The 15,192-nt window shown below is 41.5% G+C and overlaps 1 protein-coding gene across 1 annotated transcript in view; it reads left to right on the forward strand.

Annotated features, from left to right (window-relative positions):
* LOC106531854 (laminin subunit beta-4) overlaps positions 1-14,883 on the forward strand; it is a gene marked incomplete at its 3' end in the record, with an annotated part of 15,040 nt that extends 157 nt beyond the window's left edge. Inside the window, 5 exon segments of the mRNA XM_014027787.1 lie at positions 5,840-5,888; positions 9,155-9,339; positions 11,701-11,836; positions 11,945-12,018; positions 14,695-14,883. Coding sequence (XP_013883241.1) covers positions 5,867-5,888; positions 9,155-9,339; positions 11,701-11,836; positions 11,945-12,018; positions 14,695-14,883 — 606 coding nt within the window.
* Between the last annotated feature and the right edge of the window lie 309 nt (positions 14,884-15,192).

Here is a 15,192-nt window from a genome sequence, read left to right on the forward strand (position 1 = left end):
TAATTGATTTATTGACTATCGCGACAGGCCTATTTGGAAGCCTTATCAACACAGACTGGCTTCATTCACTTCCTCCACTGCCGTATGCTAAAATAACTAGCAGACACTGCGCAGAACATCTACGTCATTCAAAACTCCGCCTTCTGTTTGCTGATTGGCCCAGGTAAAATAAACTACAAGCAGACACTGCGCAGAAAATTGACGTTCTATTCTGTGATTTGCCCGGCTAAAAATCTGCCAGCGAAATCCTTGTCTATGGAAGAAATGCCAGACGGAGCAGTGAAGGGAAACTAGAATTGAGTGGAGCTGTGTAGGAAGGCAAGGGCCAGGCTACTCTGCAGTCAGARAAATCTGAGGGACATTGTTTGGTTTTCCTGCTGAGCGGAGAACAAAGACAMAGACGTGACCCAACAGTGTGTGAAACATGAAACATCTCTTAAACAAAGGATTGATGGGTAACAGTCTCTTATCTCTCATCTGCAATTAGCAGAAAGTTGGAATRTGCTGCACTTTTCATTYTAAACCACAAKTATGCACCTAAATCCAGTGTTTTAAGTGATTTAATCCTATGGGCTCATTACAGAACCCCAGGCTCATATTTTACAAACTCAGGCCTCATTAAATCAAGAGTAAAAAGCAGTGAGACCTGATGAGCTTGGAGTCTTCCTCAGGGGATTTACTGCTAGAGCAGACAGAGAAACCGTAAAGTTAGATTATGACAGGCTGCCTGTCAGAATAAAATCCCAAARATCTGCAGGGACAAGTTTCAGCTCTCTGGCAAAGATGTGTGAAGCATGCCACTTGATTTCTTATTTTTGTTCAAGATCCATCTTTTCTTTTTAATGGTGTTTCACTGGATTTTAAGGGTCCAGCTGTTAATTTGATTTTTTTTCATGGGTTCATTTTTCTGTTTTTAATTTACAACCTAAATGCTGAAATGGTCTAAAAGATAAATAAAAACAGCACAGTGAAAATTCAATAAACCCATAGTTTATTCTCATGGGACATAATTAACAAATTGTATCATAAATAAAATACATATTTTTGAATAATATAGCAGCAACACATCACTTTCTACAACTAACCAGTTAATTATCAGAAGGTCAATGAGAGGACTGAGTATTTAAAAAAAGAATATTTGAATATTTCAAAGGTAAAAAAAAAACGCTTCTTAAACTAGTCAGTTCCTCAATGAAAAACTCTGAATTTCCATCATCTCCAATTCATAATCTCAACAGATAATCTGTAAAAATCTCTGACCTCAAAGGCTGAAAGTCAGTCCTCAGGGGGTCCACTGCATTAAAACCAGGTCTGGTTCTGCTCTGGACYTCACTGCATGGACTCAGGAGCKCTTCAACAGATCATKGTRTGRCTCRTCAMGTCCTGYATGTTAAAGAGGATATGTTTCACAGAGAGGGAGCATCTTTTCATTTATTGTAAATAAAAGGTTTCTGTGCAGCTATATAGCCTTAAACCCTTCTATCAAACTAGAATGAACTGGTCTGGAAGGTTGGGGGAGGGGGTATACTGTATGTGAAGCAACTTGTTTTGATTTAAAGTGACCTCAAAACGAGTTGATCTGAGACACACTTCATCAAAGGGGATGAAAGAGGGGATTGTGGAGTTACAATAAGGAGGAATTCAGACCAGAGTATTGCAGATTGATTCTCTCAAGCACGGTCTTATGCAAGGACCGTTTGTACGAACAGATTTGTTCTTAAGTTGTGCGTACGAGTGATTTAGGAGAACTTGTGGCATTCACCAATTTTTCATATTCTAAGATATTTTTCAGATACGAACAAAATTCACGAGTGGTCCAGACCTGTCGTATATTTTACGTGCAGTCATTCTGCTGTTATCCACACTGATTATCTTCACTAATAATATTCAATAATATTTCATTAGTTTGAAAATATTTCGAGTGGAAAATAAATCACACTCCGTAATTATATAGGCTATTCTTTTTTAATTAATAATTTCAAATGTAGACTAACAATGTAAATTGTTTAAATCAAAATAAATTGGATATTATAGCTGCTGTATGACACTACAATATTAACATGAAGKTCTCAAACTACAAACCAACTTAATGCATTAATTGAAGTTTAATTTGTCTTGGTATATAACAAGCTTTACAGATTATTTTTTAATCAAATTTTATTTTGTTGAGATTTATTCAGCACATCAGCTATGTTATTTTCTCCAAAGTGACAGACATYTTTTGGAGACATTTTAAAATGCTTTTAATCAGAAACACATCTGACACCACTTGTGTGTGTGGAAGACAGCAGGGGAGTGACAGCAGGGGACTGGCACATCGGTCTGTGGCTCTTCTTCTGAATAAATGAAAATGATGTTAACACAGTTGTTTACACTTAAATTAAAAATACTTGACCAAAGGAAAACCAGAGCAGGACTAGAGAGAGATGAATATGATTTAGATTTTTATTTCTGTGACTGTATACGACCCACAGGAGARATGGAATTAACAGCAGTCATTTCATTCCTTTAATTCCACAGCTGACGCTGCTAAAAATGACAGATTTTCTTTTCTGGATCTCTGAGAGCAGGACTTCAATCTCTGAACTCGTAAAGTTCTTCTTTTTACTTTGCGATGTCATTTATGAATGGACACTTCCTGGTGTGTGAGGCAGGAAACGTAGCCTTATATGGTGTTTTTGGGGTGGTAATTATGCTAATTTTCTCTCTTCTTGCACGAGCACATTCATCATATTTACGCTTCTCGTTTACACACTTTTCCTTCATATGAACAAAAGTAAGAGAAATTTAGGATAAGATTATGAAAATGTTCTTGCATGAGGCCCAATATGTTTTATTTTACGAGGAATAATCACCACTCCTCTTAACTACTCTGATAAAACATGGTTTTATCAGAGCTGAAYTGTGTAATGGTTCTCAGCAGCTAAAACAGCAGCAGGTGTTCCCATTGTTGCACTTCAGAGATTCAGAGAACAGAGGGTGGTAAGATGATCTCAGAGTATCCATGTCCTGCATGGAGAGTAAAATGGGTGGAGTAGTCAACGACACACAAATATTTCAGACTCCAGTCTCAATAGACCACTTCAGAACAGTCCGATGTTTGGTTCTGATCCATTCTTGGGTCCTTATTCTGTTGGAGGACCCATGATCTGTAACTGAGACCAATCACTAGGCAGCACATTTAGCTCCAGAAAGCCTTGGTAGTCTTGAGATTTCATTGTACCCTGCACAGATTCAGGAGGCCCTGAATTAGCAAAGCAGCACCAGATTAGAACCAAGCCTCCTCTGTGTTTCACTGTGGGTCCAAGGTTCTCTTCTTTGTTTCATGTTTATGAACACTGAGCTGAGGTTTGTTGACAAAAAGTTTTAGTTTTGTTTTATCTGTCTAAAGGACATTCTTCCAGAAGCTTTGTGGTTTGTCGTGTCCGTCCGTCCGTCTGCCCGTTTTCTGCCGCTTATCCAGGGTCAGGTCGAGGGGGCAGCAGCCTAAGCAGAGAGACCCAGGCTTCCCTCTTCCCAGCAACTTGGGCGTTCCCAGGCCAACCGAAAAACATCCTCCAGCGTGTCCTGGGTCTTCCACTGGGCCTCCTCCCGMTGGGACGTGCCCGGAACACCTCACCAGGGAGGCATCCAGGAGGCATCCTTACCAGATGCCCGAGCCACCTCAACTGGCTCCTCTCGATGTGGAGGAGCAGTGGCTCTACTCTGTCTCTCCCGAATGACTGAGCTTCTCACCCTATCTCTAAGGGAGAGCCCAGACACCCTGCGGAGGAAACTCATTTCAGCCGCTTGTATCRGGGACCTCGTTCTTTCAGTCACTACCCAAAGTTCGTGACCAAAGATGAGGGTAGGAACGTAGACCGACTGGTAAATRGAGAGCTTCGCCTTCTGGCTCAGCTCTCGTTTCACCACAACAGATCGGTACAGCGCTCGCATCACTGCAGACGCAGCACCAAATCCCCTGTCGATCTCCCGCTCCATTCTTTCCTCATCCGTGAACAAGACCCCGAGATACTTAAACTCCTCCACTTGGGGCAGGACCTCCTTCCCGACCCGGAGTAGGCACACTACCGGTTTCCGGCTCGTGACCATGGTCTCGGATTTTGAGGCACTAGCCTCATCCCGGCTGTTTCACACTCGAATGTGAACCGCTCCAGTGAGAGCTGGAGATCATGATCTGATGAAGTCAATAGGACCACATCATCTGCAAAAAGCAGAGACGTGATCCTAAGGTCACCAAAAAGGATCCCCTCAACTCCTTGGCTGCACCTAGAAATTCTGTCTGTAAAAGTTATATATAAAAATCAAGAAAACAAGTCCATTTGAATAATTAAAACTCCCTTTTCCGAATAAAACAATTGTAATTATTCACTTTATTCTTTTATTATTTTTGATAAAGAGATAAAGGTTGAATGCATCTTTGGGAGAGGTTTGGAGTAGTGAGGGTTGCCAACTGTATTAACTAGAATATCTCGTATTTTAAATCAAACTGAAGTGTCCAATACAGAATGTTCTTTCTCGTTTATTCTGACTGCAGCCTGCAGGGTAGTCTTGTCATGGCAGGCATGTTACCATTTATCTATCAGCTGAAGGGGGTCCCCAGGGGACGGTGCTAAAGTGGCCAAATGCAACAATCATCTGAAACATTAAGGGCATTGAAATGACTGGTGTACTCACTCTCCCCTTTTAAGGAACCCCACAACAGAAACACAGATTATAGCAGCTTTTTTCATCCATTTACTGAACTTTAGCACAAGGTACAGACTATTGTTAGTGTGGTGTGGGACCATATTTTTATAGTAAAATAATATTGTAAATCTAAAATTTGCCACAAATATGTAATGGCACTTCTATGGATCATTGAAAACACAGATGAAATAAGAACTATAAAACATAAAATACATATAAACATACGGTCCTTTAGTAGTTGTGTTGTGTTTAAGTTGTGTAGTATGAAGGTAATGTAGTTTTATGTAAAAAGCTGTTATCTTTGCAGATATATATTTTATTTCTGAGTGAAATAATGTTATGTTGGGGTTTCAACTCATTTCTTTAAGTAAAGTTGCTGCAGAGACTCAAACATTCTTGCTGAAGTTCAAATGTTCCTTCAGGGCAAACAGTAAACTACCGAAGAAACATATTTTCATCTGTTGCATCTATAACTAAAAGTACAGCTGATGAATTTAGGTTTAATTCCATGGAGGAAATGTTTATTAAATTTGTTTCCCGAACCAAAAACCTGTTGAAGATAAGCAGTAATCTTTTCATCATTTGTGGGTTTTCTTCCTTCGGGTTGAGATTTTCCCACTTTTATCTGATTTAGCTGTCTCCTGACAGCTTGGGTTAGTTCTGGTTAGAAATTTATGGTTTGTTTGGTGCTCTGAAGTTTAGTGTGTGTGTGTGTGTGTGTGGGGGGGGGTGTTCGGCTTTGGTAACATTTGGGGGCAATTGTAAGAGAAAAATCCTGCATTTGGGGACAACTGGTGCATTTGGGGACCTAAGTTGAGTCCCCATTTGGTTTAAATGCCATTGGTGGGTTGGGGGTTGGGTTTAGGACCAAGGTGTGAATTGAGTTCAGGTTAGTTTTAGGGTCAGGTAGGTACCTGTGAGGTTAGCCTTAGGGTTTGTGGTCAGGGTTAGGCTGTACAAATGTAATGGAAGTCAATGGAATGTCCCCAATTAGATAGCTGTGCAAACTTGTGTGTGTCTATATATATATATATTATTCTATTCTATTAAATTAAATTATATTAGACTACAGAACTGTTCAGATACACATAACATTCTAATGTGACTAAGATCTGGAGATTAACAAACTTTTTATGTGAATTTCCCTCAGAGACTCCACTAAAGACTGTTCACCAACATGATCTTCATCTTCTTCATTGGTAAGTTCAACTCATCAAGGATAAGTGGAAGAAAGTTGAGGAAAAATAACTTTGGTTTAATTATTAAAAAGCACAGCTGGAGTGAAAAACCTCTAGATTTAGTAGATCCAGTGGAGCTGTGGGAGTGGGTTTGTTGTAGCAGGTGTATAATAGCATCTTCAACTCTAACTCCACGACAATAAGGAAACTGCAGGGGGTCCTGGTGTGTGCTTGTTTGCTTACTCAGGTGGGTCAACAGGAGTCTTTCTTCTACTTCTAGGACCTTCATGATGTGGGATGTCAAAGCAACTGGTCTATAGTCATTGAGGGCTGATGGCTACGTTTGCCTTGGTACTGGGACCAGACAGGATGTCTTCCACAACACTCGAAACTTCTCTTGCTTCAAGCTAAGGTTGAAGAAGTGTTGCAGAATCCCACAGAGCTAATGTGAACAGGTCTTCAGGACTCTGGGGCTGACACCGTCTGGACCTGCAGCCTTGTTCTGGTTCAGTCTCTCTAGCTGCCTCTTCACCTGACTTCTAGATACAGAAAAGAAGGAGGGGGAGGCAAAAGGAGCAGCAGCATCTCCTGATTTAGTTGAAGACAAACTTGTGGATGTAGAAGAGTCCATGACTGAGGTTGAAGATAAAACATCTGCATTTTGACAGGAAAGCTGTGGGTCAACAGAGGAGGCTGGGAGCAGGAGTGGAAAAAGATGAGCTTGTTCCTGAGCTGAACCTGTTGAAGAATGTGTTCAGCTCCTTTGTTCTGTCCAGACTTCCATCCATCCTTTTGCTTGAAGCCTGTGATCTTCTTCATCTCTGACCACACATCTCTGATATTGTTCCTTGGCAAGGAGGTTTATAGAAGGAAGCTGGAGGGTAAACTGCAGTCTCTGATCTTGACTTGGAGCTGCTTCTGTATACTCCTCAATAACTCCCTGTCTCACTCGCTAAAGGCTCTTTTTTCTTGTTTAACTCAACTTTAGCTCACTGGAGATCCAGGGTTTGTTATTAGGGAAGCATCTCACTGTTCTGGTGGGGATGGTGTTGTCCAAACAGAAGTTTATCACTCAGTCATGGCATGTCAACATGCGCCTGGCAAAGAGCAATCCAATTTGTAGCTTCAAACAAACCTGTGGGACTTCTTCAGCTATGTGACCACATTCTCTCTTTCTCATTACTGCAAGCTACAAGTAGTCAGTCATTTGTAGATTTTTCATAGAACCTAAACCCACAAACTGTAAAAAAAGAAGCCTTTACAGAGCTTCACTGTACAGAAAATTTCTTGACAGAAACTTGTTGGAGTTATCCAAAGATCTGATTCTGGACCAGAGGTCCACCTTTCAGCAGGACTATGATCCTAAACATTCTGCTGGTTTAAGAAGAACCACTTAAAGGTCCTGGACTGGTCCCATCAAAGTCCAGACCTAAGTCCAACTAAGAATCTCTGCTCTGGTTTGATTTAAAGATTATTGGACTCAAACAGCACCAACCTGGAGGAGCTGCAGACATTTGGACATGAAGAATGGACAGAAAGTCCTGATTAGAGGGACGAGGATTCTAGAGACGGACCTGAAGAGACTATCAGCTGGAATTGCTGCAAAAGTTGCGACTTAAAGTGCTGAGTTTTAGGTTCTGCACATACATGTATGCACCTACCGTTTTTAATTTCTATATGTTTATTTAATTATTTGAACCCATTTCTTTACCCATTTCACTTCAGTAATGGAATGTTTCTTGGAGCATTGCTGCTGCTAAACACGTTTAAAGGGCCAATATTATGTGTTTCTCAGGCATATACTTAAATACTATTCCATAATAAAATATCTATGTCACCTTTTGTTGTTATTAAAATGCTGTTTTATGTTTAAATAGAAAATAAACTTATCTTCTCATCAATTACTCTTTTAAACGCCTTGAAATTGGCCTCTGTCTTTTTAAGAATCACCTTCCGCTTCTGTCCCATCCCATTTCGGTGCCGGGGGGGGGGGGGGGGGGGGGGGGGGGGGGGGGGGGGGGGGGGGGGGGGGGGGGGTCGCGTGCACTATGATGCAGTTTACTTGGCATCTGAAAATATATTTCCTCAAAGGTATTTTGAATCTGAAAAGAGCTTCACTAGCTGCGTTTCCATTGCAAATGTGCACAAAAACTTTGTCGATATTCTGTTAATGTCGAAAAACACAGTTTCGCAATTGCGGTGTTTCCATTAAGTAAGAAATGCTATTAAAGTCACGTGTGAATACGCTTGTTCTCGTGATAAGTCATTACAAACATGGCAACAATGGATGTAAACACATAGCATATTGCTACCACGACACTAGCGCTCATCATCAGCCATCAGAGGAGACGTCGGGGTCTTATCGAGGCTTTCGAGTGACAAGCCCCTTGGGAGCAGCTACGTATTCTGCGTTTTTGGGAAAATATAGTCGGTGAGTTTACTACTTTATTTTACTACTTTGGTGATTTCACTACTACTTTTACTTCCTTCTTCTTCTTCGTCTTTTTCACCAGTAGAAACAGCTGGTTCTTGATCACGTGACTCCCGTGATGCGAAAAAAGTGTTTCCATTGCAGTTTTGCAAAATACATCAATTTCGATACGGCTGAAATACCACCTCATCCTAACGCAAAAAATTAAGTCGAAAAACGTAATTTTTTTTCGAAATTAACGCAATTCCATTGAGCAAATTTATTTTTGAAATTCTAATTTGCGCATTTTCATGGTCAATGAAAACGCAGCTACCGAGTGAGAAGTAGTGTTGAGAGCAGCAGACAATTTAAGTTTCACTTTCATTTTTGCTCTGTTACTGCCAGAGCCTGCAGGAGTCKTGGGCGGGGTGTGTGGGGTGGGGGTGGGGAGGTGTGCTCCGTGATGAGGAAGTTTGACTTAAAGACACGTCCCAGGGGCGTTTCTGGTACCAAAAGGCGTTTCTAGTCCCCACCTGTTGTTTTGCTCCTCAGCATGGCTTCCAAAAAACGCTGCAGGATTTCTCAAACATGAATGAGTCGAAGCAAGGCTTTGGGCATGTTTTTGATATGAGAGTATAACATTATAACATGATATAAAACTCAAAAAAGTTGATTTTACATGACATTGCCCCTTTAAATTCCAGGTTTAAAGGCAATATAAACAGAAAGATCGCCATGAAGCATGAATACTGTTGTAAGGTGCTGTGAAAACATTAATTTTGCAGATGAAGTCTGCTGATGGTTTAACTACATTGAAATGTTTATTATTTCACAGAGAAAGATGGATTTTCTTATCACGTCTCATGTTTTTCTTCAGTTTTTCTTCCAGGGGTCAAACTTCAGAACCAACAGGACCACCGGGTCCTCCTAGACCAGTGTCATGGCGGCTCCTGTTACCCCCAGCTGGGTGACTTGATGGTGGGTCGTGCAGCGCAGCTCTCTGCCTCGTCAACATGTGGTCTAAACGGACCTCAGAAATACTGCATCGTTGGATACCTGGAGGTGAGAATCACTCAAAACACAACCACAAACAGAGAGTAATCTGGCAAGGTGAGACAAAACATGAAGGATTTAAATCAATCTTAGCCTCAAACATGAAGTTTTTAGTATTTGAAGCTTCACATGTTGTGTTTTAATCTCGGTACTTTGATCTGAATTGACTGCACCAGAGTTTCTGGCGTGTATTCTGACTATCAGACTGAAACAAGCCTTGATTTGTAACATTATGCTTTGACTTTGTTTTCTTTACCCTGAGAAATATTTCCTCTTCTCAATCTTTGTTTTGTTCCTCGAGTAAGACAGAAATACTTTAGCAGCAGAGCTTCCAGTGAAAAACACTTCATTCTTTTATAATGAGCACAGAAATACTGCATGTTCTAGTTTTTTTCAGTTTCTGTTTTTAAAAAAGTGATTAAATAAATACAAAAAAAAAACCCCAGTTCCACAGCCATCTTAAGGCTCTGGTTAGTGAAAACGCCACAGTCAGAAGAGAATGAATGAACTTGAAACATGAAAATGGCAGATGGATATTGATGATGTGATCCTCTAAATTTTTGATGGAAGTTTGGCAGAAAACTGGTGCAGGTTTGCACACGACTGACATATTTATTGTGGCAGCACTCAGTGGTAAACCTGTCAAGGTCTTACGCTGAGATCTGACAAGACCTGAGGCCACCGAGAAGACTCATTCAAGCCTGTAGCTGCAGTCATGTCAGTGCAGAGTTATTACACCGCCAGGGTCCAGGGAAGACCCCGAGTGAAGACACCAACATCATAATACCATACCTGCCGCAATAGGCAAAGTGTGCGTCTGTGTGTTTGTCTGTCAGCAAAATATCTCATTAACCATGAGACAAATTTGAATAAATCTTTTAGAAATTATTAAGGTTTAGTCCATTTTAATATGGCCGCCACAGCAAAATGACTGTATGAGATTAACTGAACTCACTTTTACAGCTATTGAGATACAAGTTGATGTGGTAGTTGAGGACTCTGAGTACTACACGGTTTGCAATATTTTTACCTAAAACTTTGGCAAATACTGTTGGAGTCTTTGCTGTTTGTCTGTTAGCAAAATATGATTGACTGGATTTTGAAATCTCGCCCAAACTCTACCACAAAACTCAGGGTGGTGAAGAGCCTGAGCAACAATAGTATTTACAGTGTCTTCCTTCTTATTAACTTTCTGGGAGATTCATTTAAATTCTTTCATTGGTTCATGAGATATTTTGCTAACAGTCAAACACATTCACATAAGTTTGTATTCCTATCCTTTTTAGGACCGTGTTTTGTCTTCCATCCATTTCCAGTCATTTCTATAGCCTAACGCAAACAAACAAACAAACAAACAAACAAACAAACAAACAAACAAACAAACAAACAAACAAACAAGCAAGCAAGCAAGCAAGCAAGCAAGCAAGCAAGCAAGCACGCAAACAAAGAAAAATGAAAATCCCAGACACACAGCGAATTGCATATGGAGCCCATCCAGTGACAAAAATGAATGTGTGACCACAAGATAGTTAATGAGTGGTGCCTAGATAATAATTTGTGGCCACAAGATAATTTAGGCAGCTGTGTCTCGTGGTGAGAGCTAGAGACTATGTTGGATTCAGTTGTTTTTGTTTTTAACTGTTCAAATGTACCACACATGTATAAATATTACTTGGTGCATGTTTTATCCAAAAAGTATACCTATCTAAATGATTCATTGTTCATAGTACTAGTGTTTACAAGATGACACTGAAAGCCCTAAGTGTGTTTTGGGAAATGTTTTTCTTTTTACTCAAAGACAATTTCAGTCGTCATCTGTGTCTTGTAGTTGCAACATACAATACTAAAAAATTTCTCTATTTCTAACCATTGTAGCACGATACAGGGGGTCAGACCCCGGTGGCAAGATGAGTAAACAATTTAATAATAAAACAAAAGCTGATGGTCCAGCAAAAACTTACAGATATGAGGAAACTCGGGACGAGGGATGAGACTTGATGATCTAGCAAGCAGGTGCAGAAAAGAGGCCAGTTATATCGTGGAAAGTGGAAACAGCTGGCTGAGGGACAAGTGAAAGTGACAAGACAGAAAGCAAGCCCAAGAGGGAGACAAAACACGAGACAGACTATGACAACCACAAGTGACTGAAGTTTGTCATTGTAATTCATTACTAAATTAAAATAAAATTAAATGAATTTGAAATTGTCCATGGCAACAATTAATAGTCTCTGAATCTCATGGACACTCGTTAATGTTTTTTTAATCCAATGTAACCGGACGGGCTCTGTAGTTTTAGCCTCAAACGCTATTTTTAAAAAAAACAACAACCCATAAACATTTATGGCCCATGATTTAATGTTTCTTCATCAGGAAGAACAGAAATGCTTCTTCTGTGACTCTCGGCGACCCTACAACCACTACAACAACCCAAACAGCCACGGCGTTGAGAACATCATCACAACTTTTGACTCGAAGAGAAAAATGAAGTGGTGGCAGTCTGAGAATGGTAAGCCTTAAAGGATCAAGAAAGTGAAAATTTGTCAGATAAACATGAATCATTGTCATTAATATCACATCATAAGCTGTTGTTGTTGTTTTTCTTTGTTTTCTGCAGGAGTTCATCAGGTCAGCATCCAGTTAGATCTGGAAACAGTGTTTCAGTTCAGTCACCTGGTCCTCACCTTTAAGGTAAAATAAACTCTGTTTTTGCTGTTTACACAAAAAAAGAAAACATGACAGATGATCTGACAATGAACAGAAGGAAATGAGAGGTAAAAAACGAGGACGAAACAAGTGAAAACAAGTTAGTTGATGACAGGTGGAAGATAAGTGTGTGTGGAGCTGAAAACAAGGTCTACTTAAGGTATTTGATAAATGGAGTTTATACGTAAATTCAACTCTGGAAGGCTGGTGACCTTACCTGCTCCTGCAGACCTCCTCGTCTCAAGCATAGCTGTGTGCAATCGTCGCAAACCCAGCTTCGTCCAATCAGCTCCTGTTTGCCAGTAAACAAAAGCCAGTCATCTCCTTCGCACAGTCTGTGTGCTGGCTGACCGTTGGCCTGCCACCACCCCTCCGCCACCCTTCGTCTTCTGGACAGGGTGCATCTGGACCGGTTCTCCCATGTTCGGCTGTGTCTCTTCCCGTCCCTCATCCCAGTCGGTCAAGGCAGATGGCCATCTGTCCTGAGCCTGGTTCTGCTGGAGGTTTCTTCCTGATAACAGGGAGTTTTTCCTCTCCACCATTTGCTCAGGGTGGGAGTCTGTGATGAAGTGATTCAACACAAACTGCTGACTTCTTCTTCTCTAGATCCCTTCATGACCTCCACCACCAGTGTCAGGCCCCGGGGGGGATTAAATATCCTACCCCATCTTAAAGCATCTCGTATGAGATTTCAGCTTCACTCAGCGCTCTCATCTGAGCGCCAAACTCTAATGCCATTTATATCATAACATTGTTGGTCCGGTCGTGTCAATAAACCTCCAAAATTTCATTCTGTCTCGTGTGAGTCTTTCCAGGTTGAATTGAGAATGATACAGAAACTAAGCAAAAACACCAAATCTATGACAGTACCTCACTACCACAGGACAGCTCCAAACCCACAACAAACAGGATCAGAGGCATCCCTGGCACATACCTCTTGGAAACAGGAATCAGATTAAAAGGAGACCAATTAGAGCCCCTTGGTACCTTGGTTTGGCAGATAATCAAGACCCACCTGGGCACAGAAACAGGAGAGTCCTCCACATAGAACTCCTCAATAACAGGTCCGGTAAAAGAGAAGAGTCTTCTTATGATCCTTGACAAATGGCTCCATGGTTGAGACTTATCGTCATCATATCGTGTCACACCTGAATGATGTCTTTTCTCTGTTGTTGACCTAACAGAGGTCTGCAGAGGTTAGAGGAACTGGACTTAGGTTGGTTTAAACTTCAAGTCAAACATCCTCGCACTGTTGAGTGACAAAAATTGCATTACTTCCATCAGTTATCCTCCAGTGCCCCCAGTCAGAACTCTGACCTACGGACCATGAGACTTGCAGTGTGCGATTGGTCAGAACTCTGTGGGTGTGTTTGTTCATGTTGAGCAGTACCCCTAGTAGTGCTTCTTTCTGTTATTTTGCTGAAAATAATCCATTCCTGGACATTGTTTGTTAAATTAACAAGAGGAACAGCTTTGATGAGCAGCTAGTCTGATTTTATTGATCACATGAAATGTCGGGCTGTCTTGGTTGACGCCTTTGCAACATTGCATGGACAGGGGGCAGTGACTGGATTGGGAGACTGGGGTGGTGGTTCCCCTCTTCAAAAAGTTCCAGTTATAGGGGTATCACTCTCCTTAGCCTCCCTGGTAAAGTCTATTCAGGGGTGCTGGAGAAGAGAGTCTGATTGATGGTCGAACTTCAAATTCAGGAGGAACAACGTGGGTTCTGTCCTGGCTGTGGAACACTGGACCAGCTCTTTGCCCTCTCTAGGGTCCTCGACGGCTCATGGGAGTTTGCTAATCCAGTCGACATGTGTTTTGTGGACCTGGAGAAGGCATTCAACATTTATCAAGGTACACTGTAGGGGATGCTCCGTGAGTATGGGATTGTAGGTCTGTTGTTAACGGGGCATTCAGTCCTTATAAGCGGACCTAAAGTTATGTTCACATTGCCGGCAATAAGTCGGACCCCTTCAGGTTGGGAGTTGGACTTGGGTTGCCCGTTGTTACCGATGCAATTTGTAACTTTTATGGACAGAATTTCTCGGTGCAGCCAGGAGGCAAAGGGAGTCCAGTTTGGTGGTCTTAGGATTCTAGCTCTGATAATAGGCAGACGATGTGGTCCTGTTGGTGTTATCAAGTCATGATCTTCAGCTCTCACTGGAGTGAAAACAATTCCTTAACTTTAAATGTACTAAAGCTGGTGTATGGGCAAATAGCAGGTTGTACTTCTGTTTCAGTTTTTCAGTTGTTTTGATTGTCTCTCTTTGTTTTACAGATTGAACAATATAAGAGAGCCTGTTTAGGGAGCTTGTTGGTGTAAGGTGAATAGTCCCTGTCATGATGTGACAGTCTTTGTTGAGTTCACGTTCTATCGTTCTTTTTAGCACGAGTGGATCTCCATCAAACAGGAGAATGGTTGGGGCTGCAACAGGTTAATGGACGATTGGGGGTGTAGCAATTTAATGCTGAGATGGAATTCTGGTAGTCGTTCTTGGGGCGGAGATATTTTAAAATCCAAATGATACAACACCCTTCATTCTGCTGAAATACCCACCTTCACCACTAGCATCCCCTTTGGTCCCAATGTGTCTATGAGTAATTTGTAAGTCTCTTTAGATAAAATTTAAAGAAAAATGCCACTGAGCTGTCTGTCTTCAGAGTTTCCGGCCTGCAGCCATGTTGGTGGAGCGGTCAAAGGATTTTGGCCGTAGCTGGAAAGTGTTTCGGTACTTTGCAGAAGATTGTGCGCTACATTTCCCTTCAGTCTCTGATGAGACCGCCTCCAACATCAATGATGTGGTCTGTGACAGCCGATACTCTGGACCAGAACCATCCACTGGTGGAGAGGTACCACATCCACACACACACGCAAGTTTGTATTTCTATCCTTATTAGGACCGTTCATTGACTTCCATTCATTTTCAGTAGTTTCTATAGCCTAACCCTGACCATTTACCCTAAAGCTAACCTCACAGGTTAGCTTGACCCTAAAACTAACCTAAACTCAATTCACACTTTGGTCCTAAACCCAAACGCCACACCCAAAATCAGTCTCAGAAGTTGTGGGACCTAGGCTTTGGTCCCCACAAGGAGCACCCGGTCCCCACGAGGCTGCATTTTCCTTAAAACTGGGCCCCACGATGTAGGAAAAACAAG

The sequence above is a fragment of the Austrofundulus limnaeus genome, unplaced genomic scaffold (assembly GCF_001266775.1).
Source record: "Austrofundulus limnaeus strain Quisiro unplaced genomic scaffold, Austrofundulus_limnaeus-1.0 Scaffold682, whole genome shotgun sequence".
Lineage (NCBI taxonomy): Eukaryota > Metazoa > Chordata > Actinopteri > Cyprinodontiformes > Rivulidae > Austrofundulus > Austrofundulus limnaeus.